Raw genomic sequence first — 13,446 nt, 5'->3', positions numbered from 1 at the left:
ACAGGAGGTAGAAAGCAAAGAGTTTCAATGCCACACTCAGGGCAGAAGGCTTTGTTTTGATTGCAGAGTGTGATTTAGGGAAGTTTCTGAAGGAGTTTGTAGCATTGCATGAAGCAGGCTGTGCTTTCCTGTGGAATCCTCCTCTAGTCCCAGTCCTTCTGTGCAAGGGTAACCTCAATTGCTTGCTTTTTTTCAGGAAAAAAACAAAACAGCAGCATGTGTATGAACTCCTCAATTAGAAACAATTTTTTTAATTAATGAAATGTCTCATGTATACAAGAAATATAAAGAACTAGTTTAGCCAACATTCATCTGATTTTAGCAAACCTTAATATTTTGCTATAGTGCTTTAAAAAGTACAGATAAGCTCATAGTTATCTCTGTCTGATCCTGTTACCCTCCCTCCACAGAGTTAACCACTATCCTGAATTTTATCTCATACTCAGGCCTATTTTTTAAAAAATTTATTTACGTGTCTATCTGTCTGTCTGTCTGTCTGTCTGTCTGTCTGTCTATCTATCTATCTATCTATCTATCTATCTATCTATCTATCTATCTATCTATCTATCCATCCTGCATTGGGTCTTCCTTGCTGTGTGAGGGCTTTCTCTAGTTGTAATGAGCAGGGGCTACTCTTCATTGTGGTGTGCGGGCTTCTCAGTGTGGTGGCTTCTCTTGTTGTGAAGCATGGGCTTTAGGCACGTGGGCTTCAGTAGTTGTGGCACACAGGCTTAGTAGTTGTGGCTCATGGGCTCTAGAGTGCAGGCTCAGTAGTTGTGGTACATGGGCTTAGTTGCTCCGCGGCCATGCCTGTGTATATACTTTCATTTTATGTGTATGCCCACAAACAGCAGGTAGTATTGTTTCTGCTTCATTTAAATGGATCATACTCTTGTTGATGAAAAAATTAGTCAATAGTCAATCCAAGTAAGAAATGGAATTTGAGCCAACGGGAGGATTATAACCCGAGAGACAGTCTCTCAGAGAACTTTGAGAGCTGTTCTGAAGAGGTGAGTGGGGAGCTCAGCACATGTGTGATTTTGACCAAGGGGTACGTGCAGTCAAGCACACATCTTGGTAGAAGGTTATTGCTACTCACAAGGAAGAGATATCTTAGTGACTGGCTTTAGTGCTTTTCTAAGTAAGGTGTATAATTGTTCTTCTGATGCACATAAGTACCTAGTATTTGTTATTACCAATAATGCTGCAATAAGAAATCTTATGTTCCCTTGGCCACATATCTTTGGAGTCTCTTCTATTTTAAGGAAGTAAATCACAGGGTAAAGACTGACATATTAATTGGATAAAATGGAAGATCTCTGTTTGGCTCTGGCTCTGTGCATGGCATGTAGGGTATGGTGTGGAAACTCCAAAGCCGTAAGCTACAGTACTTACCTCCATAGTTGGGAGAAATCAGCACATGTAACAGTGGTACCAGGAAGTACAGTGAAGTAAGTACTGCATGACTGTTGAGGCAGCTCTAATGTTCGAGGGTTTGGGCCAGTGATCCAGATCTCTCTCCACTAAATCAGATGGGCTTATCTTTATTAGCCCCTTGAGTTGATTTAACTCCAGCCAAGAGCAAAGAGGCCTGATGCTTGTTAGGTCTCCCTCTCTGCGTCGTGTTCTCTCTTAATTCTAAAACTGGTAGGCAGACCCCATTCTCTCTGTCCTGTCCCTTAGGATGGCGCATGTTCAGTGTTCCAGGTCTTCTTCCATTGTCTTTTTTTTTCCCCACTTAGAATGATGTTGGCTGTTGGTTTGTCATATGTGGCTTTTATTATGTTGAGGTAATTTCCTTCTATGCCCACTTTCTGGAGAGTTTTTTTTTTCAAGAACTTTTATTGAGATACAATTGACATACAGTAAGCTGCATATATCCAAAGCGTACAATTTGATATTGTTTTTCTTATTAGTAATGTATGTATGGCAATCCCAATCTCCCAATTCATCCCACTCTTCCACTGTCTTTAAATGCTGTCCTCCAGGAAGATCCATCAACTGTGCAATTCTGACTTCCCCAGAGAACTCTAATTTTTGGTGCTGATCACAAAGCATCCAGGATGTGCTAATTACTATTACCACTCATGCAAAAGAAACTTGATTAGATGTAATTTTCCTTTTGTGTGGAATTTCTCCTAGGAGTTTCCTTTTACCCCAACAGAAACAGGTCTGTGTTCCTTAATATATTGTATATGATGTACGAGTAGGAGCATTTTGAGGGTGTAAAGGTTCTGTGTAGAGGCACCAAACATGGAATACTTCAAAGCAGCAGCTCTCAAAGTGCGGTTCCCAGACAAGGAGTGTTAGCTTCTTCTGGGAACTTGTTAAAAATGCAAATTCTCAGGCTCACCCAGACCTCCTAAATCAGAAGTTCTGGGGTTGGGGTCTAGTGATTTGTATTTTAACAAACTCACTGGGGGAATCAAAACTTCTGCTTCAGAGGGTGCTTAACTATGTACTTTGGGTCATATTTTAGGCCTGCTTGACTGTACTTTCATGCAGGGACTAAATACTGCCCAGCACGGTTGTTTGTTATCATTGCTTAGTCATTAATAACACGAGAAAGGTACAACTTTATACTTTTTGAGTGTGGTATTGCTGTAGAAGGCCTTTAACTTTTGGAGGTGGCTTTGGTATCTTTTGTTGGTTATGACCAACAGTAGGAAATAGAATGCCATAAATTCTTGTTTCCAGGGTTACCTCCTTGCTGCTGATAACAGGCAGGAAATTAAAACAATCTGTGATAGTGTTTTGTTCTTATTAGCCACAGATGGTAGCTTTCAGATATGTTGGAGCAAAACATAAATAAATATAGCAGGGAGACTTCATTACTGAAGAAAAATGATTTGGCTGGGTCAAGTTTATAGTCTGGGTCCATTTTAATGAAATGAGATATAGGCAACGCATCAGTGATCCATTACCACACAAAGCATTGTGACATATGGGGTCGCTGGTTTTTTTCTTTTTGGTTTAGTTTTGAGTATGTAAAATATTTACATGATTTCAAGGTCAAAAACATAACAAATTTTGTTCAAAGATGTCTCACTTGCATTGTATCTCTTGTTCCCTGTTCTCTTAGCCCTTTATGGGTAATCATTTTTATTTGCTTTTTGATTTAGTCTTCTAGTGTTTCCTTTTGAAGATGTTTATGTGTGTGTATATGTTCGTATCTCCTTTTACACAGAACATTGCATAATATACCACAGTTTTTTTTAAGTTGACTCTGATAAGGTATAACATATTCAGTAAAATTTACAAACTTTGTGTGTACAGTTTGCATTTTGACACTCATACAGTTGCATAGCCACCAGTACAACAACAAAAATTTAGATGGTTTCCATCAACCAAAAAAAAATTTCTTCATATCCTTTTGCAGTCAATCTTCTTTCCCACCTCTGTGGTCTCTGGTAAACTATTTATCTGCTTTCTGTCACTATATTTGCTTTTCTAGAATCTCGTATAGTTTTTTTGTGTGTATGTATGTGACTTCTTTCACTTAGTACAATTCTTTGTTAGTACGTGTATCAGTATTTTTTCCCATCTTATTGCTGAGTAGTGCTCCACTGCTTATATATTCCAGATGATGGACATTGTTCTGTTGCTTTTTTTTTAAAACTTTTTATTTTGAAATACTACTTTTAGACTTACAGAATAATGACAAAGATAGTATAGAGAGATTCCATATACCCTTTCCCCAGCTTCCTCTAATGCTAATATCTCACATGGCCATGGTACAATCATCAACACAATGAACTAAACTACAGGCTTTATTTGAATTTTAGTTTTTTCATTGCTTTTATTTATTTTTATAAATTTATTTTTTTATTTTTGGCTGCATTGGGTCTTTGTTGTTGTGAGCGGGCTTTCTCTAGTTACAGCAAGCAGGGGCTTCTCTTGTGGAGCATAGGCTCTAGGTGCACGGGCTCAGTAGTTGTGGCTTGCGGGCCCTAGCGCACAGGCTCTAGAGTGCAGGCTCAGTAGTTGTGGTGCACAGGCTTAGTTGCTCCATGGCACGTGGGATCTTCCTGGAGCAGGGATCCAGCCCGCATCCCCTGCATTGGCAGGCGGATTCTTAACCACTGTGCCACCTGGGAAGTCCTTGTGTCTTTTTTTTTTCTTATTTATTTATTTATTTATTGGTTGTGTTGAGTCTTCGTTGCTGCGCGCGCTTTCTCTAGTTATGGAGAGCAGGGACTACTCTTCATTGTAGTGTGCGGGTTTCTCATTGTGGTGGCTTCTCATGTTGCAGAGCATGGGTTCTAGGCATGCAGGCTTCAGTAGTTGTGGCACGTGGGCTCAGTAGTTGTGGCTCACGGGCTCTAGGGCACATGCTCAATAGTTGTGGCACACAAACTTAGTTGCTCCACGGCATGTGGGATCTTCCCGGACCAGGGATCAAACCCATGTCCCCTGCACTGGCAGGCGGATTCTTAACCACTGTGCCACCAGGGAAGTCCCGTCCCTGCGTCTTTTTAAAAAGAGTACTTGTTTAGGTATTTTGTAGAATGTCCCTCAGTTTGTGTGGTGATTAGACTGAAGTTACAGAGTTTTGGGAAGAATACCACAGATGTGATGTGCCCTTCTCATGGTCTTATGTCAGGAGCTACATGATAGTATGTCTTATTACTTGTAAACTTAACCTTAATTACTTGATTGAAGTAGGTCTGCCAGGTTTCTCCATAGTAAAGTTATTACTTTTCCTTTTCTGTAGTCTGTTCCTTAGAAGCAAATTATTGTTTTTTCAATTCTAATGTACATCAATGTGCATGGAACATAGGTTAGCAACTCTCTTAATTTTAATTATAGTAATAGTAATGATATTATCTACCACTTACCCCACTTGCATATTTCTAAACACAAGTGGATTATCTCATTTAATCCTCAGGATATCCCTGTGAATATGCTTTTTCCATGATATCACTTTTTTCATGCCCATTTTACAGCTGAGAATATTGAGGCACAGTGTGCCTTGCCCAAGGTTCAACAGTTAATGATGGAGCCAGATGCTAACATAAGCCTAACTCGGTCAGCATTTAACACGTGCCATATGGTTAATGTCAGAGCTTAGAATGGGGATGCTATCATTCTTTGCCAGAGGAAACAGATGAACACTTTGTATATTTGGCAATTTTCTTTTGTTCTTTAAGAGAAGTTTTTGTTTGTTTTTTTGTTTTACTTTCAGGACGATTCCTTATGTGACTAGAGATTTTAATAAGCTATGCGTGGCAATAACATTACATTAAAATCATGGAGAACTCCAGGATACTTTGGGGAGCTCTGAGGATCTATTTTTGGACTTCTTTCCAAAATACAACTGAAGGTTAGGGCAGAGTATTCAGAATAGAAGACTGCTTTTGCAGAAGGAGTATTTACTTACAGAATGACCCTGAGCCTGCTCCCCCTTGAATTTTATCAGTCGTATTTATCTGTGTGTCTGAACCCGGCATGTTCACTTTTGTTTACCATGCTAATGACTGCTCTGCTACACAGTCAGATGTGTCTCTGAATAGCCTAAATCGGGGGACGACAACTGTGGTTAAATGATGACTCAATATCTGTGAGCCTGTCTTCTAGTAGCAACACAGCCACTGAAGGTCAGGCTGTGTGGGTGGACATTCGCACATCTTCGCTGTGACTCACTCAGCAGTCTGCCTTTTCAAGGGGAAATAGCAGTAGGTGGCTACAAAGCTCTGTTCATCTCCTCCCTTCTGTCTCACTCTGTGTAGATTGGGTAATCCCCCAATCCTTGAAATCAGGCAGCTGGATGGCTTGAATGTATCTAGTCTGCCAGGCTGTTCAGATATGAGTACAGTTTTTAAAAATAAAGTTTTTGCTTCTAAATGTCTGTTGTAAGCCTAGCCATATGTGACAGAGTCCAGAGGTTAAACAAGACACTGTTTATCACCCAAAGCCAACCTGGACAGGCACACACATAAAAAATGTAGTATTAATTTCCCTAGGAAGGGAGGAAGGCAACTGTTTAGAATGAGTCTGATGCTTGCATACAATAACTAGAAAATTTTATAAGAGTAGAAAAATTTTCAGGGTATTAATAACAGAGAACAAGTTTATATGGGTATCTGGATCTAGCTTCAGAAGTACAAGAGCTAAGGATTGTTTTTTTCTCAGATATGGTTTTCTATACATTTATTATAGAGAAAGTGTTAGGTACAAGAAAATGAAAGGAAGAAAGTGAAAGTAGACCATTTCTAACACCAGAAATACCCACTCTCTTGTTTTGTGTAATTTATCTCCTTTCTTCTCTCCCTCTTTTTGTCTCCCTCTCTATGCTGCAAATACATTGGTAATCCTGCATTTTTTAATGTAATACGATATGATAAGGATTTTCCCCACCATTTAAAGAAAAAGACTGTGCTAATTTGGTGGGAGAAAACTAGTTTTAGTTTAATTTGCATGCCGTTAATATTTTAGTTAGGATTAATGTTCTTATGTTGACTGTCAGTTTATTCTTACCTACAGGATGTTAGCTTTTCTATTCTTTATCTTACTATAAAATTGGAAACGTTACTAAAGCAAGCCTTTGATTTCAGATGTCCTAAATGATGCTATATTTGATGAAGATCATGATGAGATGGTGATTGTGAAAGACATAGACATGTTTTCCATGTGTGAACATCATCTAGTTCCATTTGTTGGAAAGGTAAGTTTTTCTCTGTTGTTTCCTAACAGTGTTTAAAAGCACAATGACAGTTTTAAAGTTAGGATAATTATATTTTAAATTGTCACCTGCAGTTTCTTAATATCCCAGATATTTAGAATTACACATAAACATTTACTCTTTATCAACCCTACTAATCTAATAGCTGGAAATTAAAAAAAGAAAAACAAAGTAGCAGAAGGCCCTCTGGGCAAGCATTTCACAGTAAATACCATGTTAATAGGTTAAAATAATGAGATTAAAGACCATCTTTTTTTTTTTAAGGTAGCTGCTGCAGGCTCTGAAAACCTTTGCCCTTTATTTTGACTAAATAATATTTGATCCAAGATATACTTTTGTATAATATGACATGAACAGTAATGATTGCAGAATTTCTTGTGGCAGAGGTTATAGTATTAGTGGATTTAATTTGTTTCCAACCCTTTCTGTTTTAGGAAAAATGAATCTGTGAGCTAAATAATGTTATCTAGCTTGTTGTAGTTAAACGTCTCTTTGAGAACATGTGGGCTACCAAGAGTTGTCCTCTTTCTTCCCTCCCTGCATATCATAATTTTATTTTATTTTGACTTTTTATTAATACTTTTCAAATAGAAGACTTACAGGAAATAGTGGTATGAATATTTATACACCCATCACTTAAATGTGTTAACATTTGCTTCACATTTTTTTATTAAAGTATTTTTTCATTTTTTATAGAAGTGAAATGTAGAAAAATGCACAAATCATTAGGGTATTTCCTGCTACCTCACAGACCAAGAACTAGAACATTATCAGTGTCCTAGAAGCTCACCTTGTGCTCCTTGTTAATCCCTAACCCATCTTGTTCCCACAGGTAACCAGTATATGGATTTCTAACATTATAGATTGATTAGTTTTGCTTGTTTTTCAACTACTATATATAAATAGGTGGAGTCTACAACATGTACTCTTTCCTGTTTAGCTTCTTTTGTTCTGCATTGAAAGGGCCATTGATGCTATTGCCTGTCATTGTAGTTAATTTCATTGCTATGTATAATTCCGTTGTGCAAATATACCACAACTTATTCTCTTCTTGGAGGATAATTGTATTGTTTCTTCTCTCTCTGTTTGGGTTTTTTGGTTATTGTTGGTGGTGGTTTTTTTGTTTGTTTTGTTTTGTCTTTGGCTATTACAAGCAATACTGCTACCAGCATTCTTTTGGTGCACAGATGCATGCATTTCTTTTTTAATTTTTTATTTATTTTTTATTTTAATTGTCTGAAATTTTTTATTTATTTTTTTATTGGTCATGCCACATGGCATGCAGGATCTCAGTTCCCCAACCAGGGATTGAACCCAGGCCACGGCAGTGAGAGCCCGGAATCGTAATCACTAGGCTACGAGGGAACTCACTAATTAATTTTTTAATTTAAGTAGAGATTAAATTACATACGATTTACAATATCGTTTGGTTTCAGGTGTATAGTAAAGTGATTCAGCTATACACGTGCGCGCCACACACATTTCAGATTATTTTCCATTATAGGCTATTATAAGAGATTGAATGTAGTTCCCTGTGCTATACAGTAAATCCTTGTTCCCTATATATTGTATGTATAGTAGTTTGTATCTTAATTTATCCCTTTCCCCTTTGGTAACCATAAGTTTGTTTTCTGTGTCTATTAGTCTGTTTCTGTTTTGTATATACATTCATTTGTATTATTTTTAAGATTCCACATATAAGTGATATCATATGATATTTGTCTTCTCTGTCTGACTTACTTCTCTTAGTATTGTTTTCTCTGGGTCAACCCATGTTGCTGCAAATGGCAATACTTTATTCTTTTTAATGGCTTGTATATATATACCATATCTTCTTAAACCAGTTGTCTGTTGATGAGCACTTGAGTTGTTTTTGTGTCTTGGCTATTGTAAACAGTGCTGCTCTGAACATTGTAGTGCATGTATCTTTTTGAATTAGAGTTTTCATCTTTTCTGGATATATGCCCAGGAGCGGGACTGCTGAATCATATAGTAACTCTAGTTTTTTAAGGAACCTCCATACTGTTTTTCCATAGTGGCTGCGCCAGTATACATTCGCACCAACAGTGTAAGAGGGTTCCCTTTTCTCCACACCCTCTCCAGCATGTATTATTTGTAGACTTTTTGATGATGGCCATTCTGATCAATGTGAAGTGATACCGCCTTGTGGTTTTGATTTGCATTTCTCTAATAATTAGCATGCTGAGCATTTTTCATGTGCCTGTTGGCCATCTGTATGTCTTCTTTGGAGAAATGCCTATTTAGACGTTCTGCCCATTTTTTAATTGGATTGTTTGTTTTCTTCGATATTGAGTTGTATGACCTGTTTATATACTTTGGCCATTAACACCTTGTCAGTTGCATCATTTGCAAATATTTTCTCCCATTAGGCAGGTTGTCTGTTTTGTCGATGGTGTTCTTTATTGTGCAAAATCTTGTAAGTTTGACTAGGTCGCATTTGTTTATTTTTGCTTTTATTTCGTTTGCACTGGGAGACTCATCTAAGAAAATATTGCTATGACTTATGACGAAGAATGTTTTGCCTGTGTTCTCTTATTGTGTCATATCTTATATTTAGGCCTTGAAACCATTTTGAGTTTACTTTTGTATATAATGTGAGGGAGTGTTCTAATTTCATTGATATACATGTAGCTGTCCAGCTTGCCCAACACCACTTGTTGAAGAGACTGTCTTTTCTCCATTGTGTATTCTTGCCTCCTTTGTAGTAGATTAATTTACCATAAGTGCATGGGTTTATTTCTGGGCTTTCTATCCTGTTCCATTGATCTATGTGTCTGTTTTAGTGCCAGTACCATGCTGTTTTGATTACTGTAGCTTTGTAGTATTGTCTGAAGTCTGGGAGGGTTATGCCTCCAGCTTTGCTCTTTTCCCTCAGGACTGCTTTGGCATTTCTGGGTCTTTTGTGATTCCATCTAAGTTTTAGTATTACTTGTTCCAGTCCTGTGAAGAACGTCATGGGTGTTTTGATAGGGATCACATTAAATTTGTAGATTGCTTGGGGTAGTATGGCCATTTTCACAGGATAAATTCTTTTAATCCAAGAGGATGGGATATCTTTCCATTTCTTTGAATAATCTTCAGTTTACTTTATCAATGTTTTATGGTTTTTAGTGTATAGTTTTTTATCTCCTTGGTTAAGTTTAGTCCTAGGGTTTTTTTTGGATGTGATTTTAAACAATTTTCTTTTAACTCTCTTTCTGATATTTCATTGTTAGTGTAAATAAATGCAACAGATTTCTGTATATTAAGTCTTGTACCCTGCTACCTTGCTGAATTCTTTTATTAGTTCTGATAGTTTTTGTGTGGAGTCATTAGGGTTCTCTATATAGAGAAATATGTCATCTGCAAATAGTGACAGTTTTACCTCTTCACTTGCAATTTGGGTACTTTCTCTTTTTCTTGTCTGATTGCTATGGCTAGGACTTCCAACACTATATTGAATAGGAGTGGTGAGAATGGGCATCTTTGTCTTGCTCCTGAATTTAGTGGGAAGGGTTTCAACTTTACACTGTTGAGTATTATATAGGCTGTGGGTTTGTCGTAAATGGCTTTTATTATGTTGAGATATGTTTCCTCTGTACCCACTTTGGTGAGAGTCATGGGTGGAAGTGGAATTTTTCCAAATAATTTTTCTCCATCTATTGAGATAATCATGTGGTTTTTGTCTTTCCTTTTTTTAATGTGGTGTATCACATTGATTTGTATGTTGAACCATCCTTGCAACTCTGGAATGAATCCAACTTGATCATGGTGTATGATCCTTTTTACATGTTGTTGGATTTGGTTTGCTAACATTGTATTGAGGATTTTTGCATCTATATTCATCAAAGATATTAGCCTGTAATTTTCTTTTATTTGTAGTGTCTTTGTCTGGTTTTGGTATCAGGGTGATAGTGGCTTTGTAGAATGAATTTGAGAGTGTTTCCTCCTCTTCAGACTTTTGGAATAGTTTGGGAAGGGTAGGTGTGAGTTTTTCTTTGTATGTTTGGTAGAATTCCCCAGTGAAGCCATCAAGTCCTGGACTTTTGTTTGCAGAAAGGTTTTGCTTTTTTGTTTTTGTTTTTTAATTTTTATTGCAGATTCTGTTTTACTTCTAGTGATTGGTCTGTTCAAATTATCTTTATTTTTGACTCAGTTTTGTCAGGCCATATGGTCTAGAAACTTTTTTTTTTAAAAAATAACACAGTAGTATACAACATAATGAATACAACACTTTTTTTTTAAGATTATTTACTTATTTGGCTGCATTGGGTCTTTGTTGCTGCATGCGGGCTTTTTCTAGTTGTGGCGAGTTGGGACTACTCTTCATTGCAGTGTTTGGGCTTCTTATCACGGTGGCTTCTCTTGTTGTGGAGCACAGGCTCTAGGTGTGTGGGCTTCAGTAGTTGCGGCACGCAGGCTTCAGTAATTGTGACTTGTGGGCTCTAGAGCACAGGCTCAGTAGTTGTGGCCCATGGGCTTAGTTGCTCTGTGGCATGTGGGATCTTCCTGGACCAGAGATTGAACCCATGTCCCCTGCATTGGCAGGCAGATTCTCAACTGCTGTGCCACCAGGGAAGTTCCTGTTTCTAGAAACTTGTCCTTTTCTTCTAGGTTGTCCAGTTTGTTGGGATACAACTGTTCATAGTATTGTCTTTTGTTTTTTGTTTTGTTTTTTTTGTTTTTGGGGGTATTTCTTCAGTATTGCTTGTTATCTCTCCTCTTTCATTTCTTGTATATTTGGGTCCTTTCTCTTTACATCTCTATGAGCCTGACTAGAGGTTTGTCTGTTTTATCTTTTCAAAAAAACAGCTTTGGGTTTTATTGATCTTTTCTATTTTTTAAAATCTCTCTTGTATTTATGTTCTCTCTGATCTTTATGATTTCCTTCCTTCTGCTGACTTTCAGTTTTGTTTGCTTTTTTTCTAATTCTTTAGGTGGTAGGTTAGGTTGTTTGAGATTTTTCTTATTTGAGGGAATCCTGTATTGCTCTGAACTTAGAACTGCTTTTGCTGTATTCCATAGATTTTTGTAAGGTTGTGTTTTTATTGTTGTTTGTCACATGGTATTTTCTGATTTCTTCTTTGATTTCATCATTGATCTATTGGGTTTTTAGTAGCATATTATTTAGCCTCCATGTGTTTATTCTTTTCCCATTTTTCTTTGTGGTTGCTTTCTAGTGTCATACCATTGTGGTCAAAAAGGATGCTTGAAGTAATTTCTATCCTCTTAAATTTATTGAGATTTGTTTTATGACCTAGTGTATGGTCTATTCTAGAGGATGTTCCATGCATGCTTGAAAACAAATTTTTTTTTTTTAAATGTAGTGTCCATCCTATAGATGTCAATTAAGGCCAACTGGTCTAGTGTCATTTTAGGACCTCTTTTGCTTTATTGATTTTCTGTCTGAAAGATCTATACATTGATATCAGTGAGGTGTTAAAGTCTCCTGCTATTATTGTATTCTTGTCACTTTCTCCCTTTGTTAGTATTTTTATATATTTAGGTACTCCCATATTGGGTGCATATATGTTGAGTGTAATATCCTCTTCTTGTATTGATCCCTTTATTATATGATGTCCTTGACTTTCTTTATGGACTCTGTTTTAAAGTTTATTTTGTCCAATATGAGTATTGTTACCTCCGCTTTCTTGACATTCCTATTTGCATGAAATATCTCTTTTCATCCCTTCACTTTCAATCTGTGTATTTTGCCCTGAAGTGTGTCTCTTGTAGGCAGCATATTTTAGTTTCTTGTCTTTTTGTTCAGTGTGCTACTCTATGTCTTTTGATTGGAGCATTTAGTCCACTGCCATTTAAAATAATTGTTGATAGGTATGTACTTATTGCCATTTTAAACCTTGTTTTCCAGTTGATTTTGTAGTTCTTTGTTCATTTCTTTGTTTTCCTTTTGTGATTTGATGGTTCTTGTTTATATTATGCTTCAGTTCCTTCCTTTTTGTTGTGAATCTGTTGTATGTTTTTGATTTGTGGTTATCCTGGTTTTCAAGTATATTGACCCATAACTATATCTACTTACTTTAAACTGATAATCATATCATATAAATTTGAACACATTCTAAGAGATCTACATTTTTATACTCTCCTTTCCCACATTTTATGGTTTTGATGTCCTGTTTTACATCTTCATGTTTATTCTTTTGCTGTTAATTATAGTTATAATTGCATTTACAAAATTTTTGTTTTTTACAGTGTTTTTTTAAATAATTTCTGTTTAAGTATTTAATGTCATCTTAGTTTCAGGTGTACAGCACAGTGATTCAGTTATTGTTTTTTAATCTATGTACTGACTTATTTAAGTGATCTTCAGTCCTTTTATATATTTACTTTTCCTATTGTGATTTTTCCTATCTTATAGATTCTTTGTTTTTAATAAATTTATTTATTTATTTATTGGATTTATTAGTATTATTTTTTTTATTGGCTGTGTTGGGTCTTCATTGCTGCACACGGGCTTTCTCAAGTTGCTGCGAGTGGGGGCTACTCTTCATTGTGGTGCATGGCTGCTCATTGTGGTGGCTTCTCTTGTTGCGGAGCATGGGCTCTAGGTGTGTGGGCTTCAGTAGTTGCAGCACATGGGCTCAATAGTTGTGGCTCACAGGCTCTAGAGCACAGGCTCAATAGTTGTGGCACACGGGCTTAGTTGCTCCAAGGCATGTGGTATCTTCCTGGGGCAGGGCTTGAACCTGTGTCCCCTGCATTGGCAGGCGAATTCTTAACCACTGCACCACCTAGGAAGTCCT

At 37.0% G+C, this 13,446-nt stretch overlaps 1 protein-coding gene across 1 annotated transcript in view; it reads left to right on the top strand.

Annotated features, from left to right (window-relative positions):
• The window catches only part of GCH1 (GTP cyclohydrolase 1), a 57,761-nt gene that overhangs the window by 24,188 nt on the left and 20,127 nt on the right, over positions 1-13,446 (top strand). The window contains exon 2 of the mRNA XM_057730190.1: positions 6,555-6,664. Within this exon, the coding sequence (XP_057586173.1) occupies positions 6,555-6,664 (110 nt within the window). The remainder of the gene's footprint in view (positions 1-6,554; positions 6,665-13,446) is intronic.

The sequence above is a fragment of the Hippopotamus amphibius genome, chromosome 4 (genome assembly GCF_030028045.1).
Source record: "Hippopotamus amphibius kiboko isolate mHipAmp2 chromosome 4, mHipAmp2.hap2, whole genome shotgun sequence".
Taxonomy (NCBI): Eukaryota; Metazoa; Chordata; class Mammalia; order Artiodactyla; family Hippopotamidae; genus Hippopotamus; species Hippopotamus amphibius.
The sequence above is the reverse complement of the archived record's forward strand: the minus strand, read 5'-3'. Positions and strand labels throughout refer to the sequence as shown.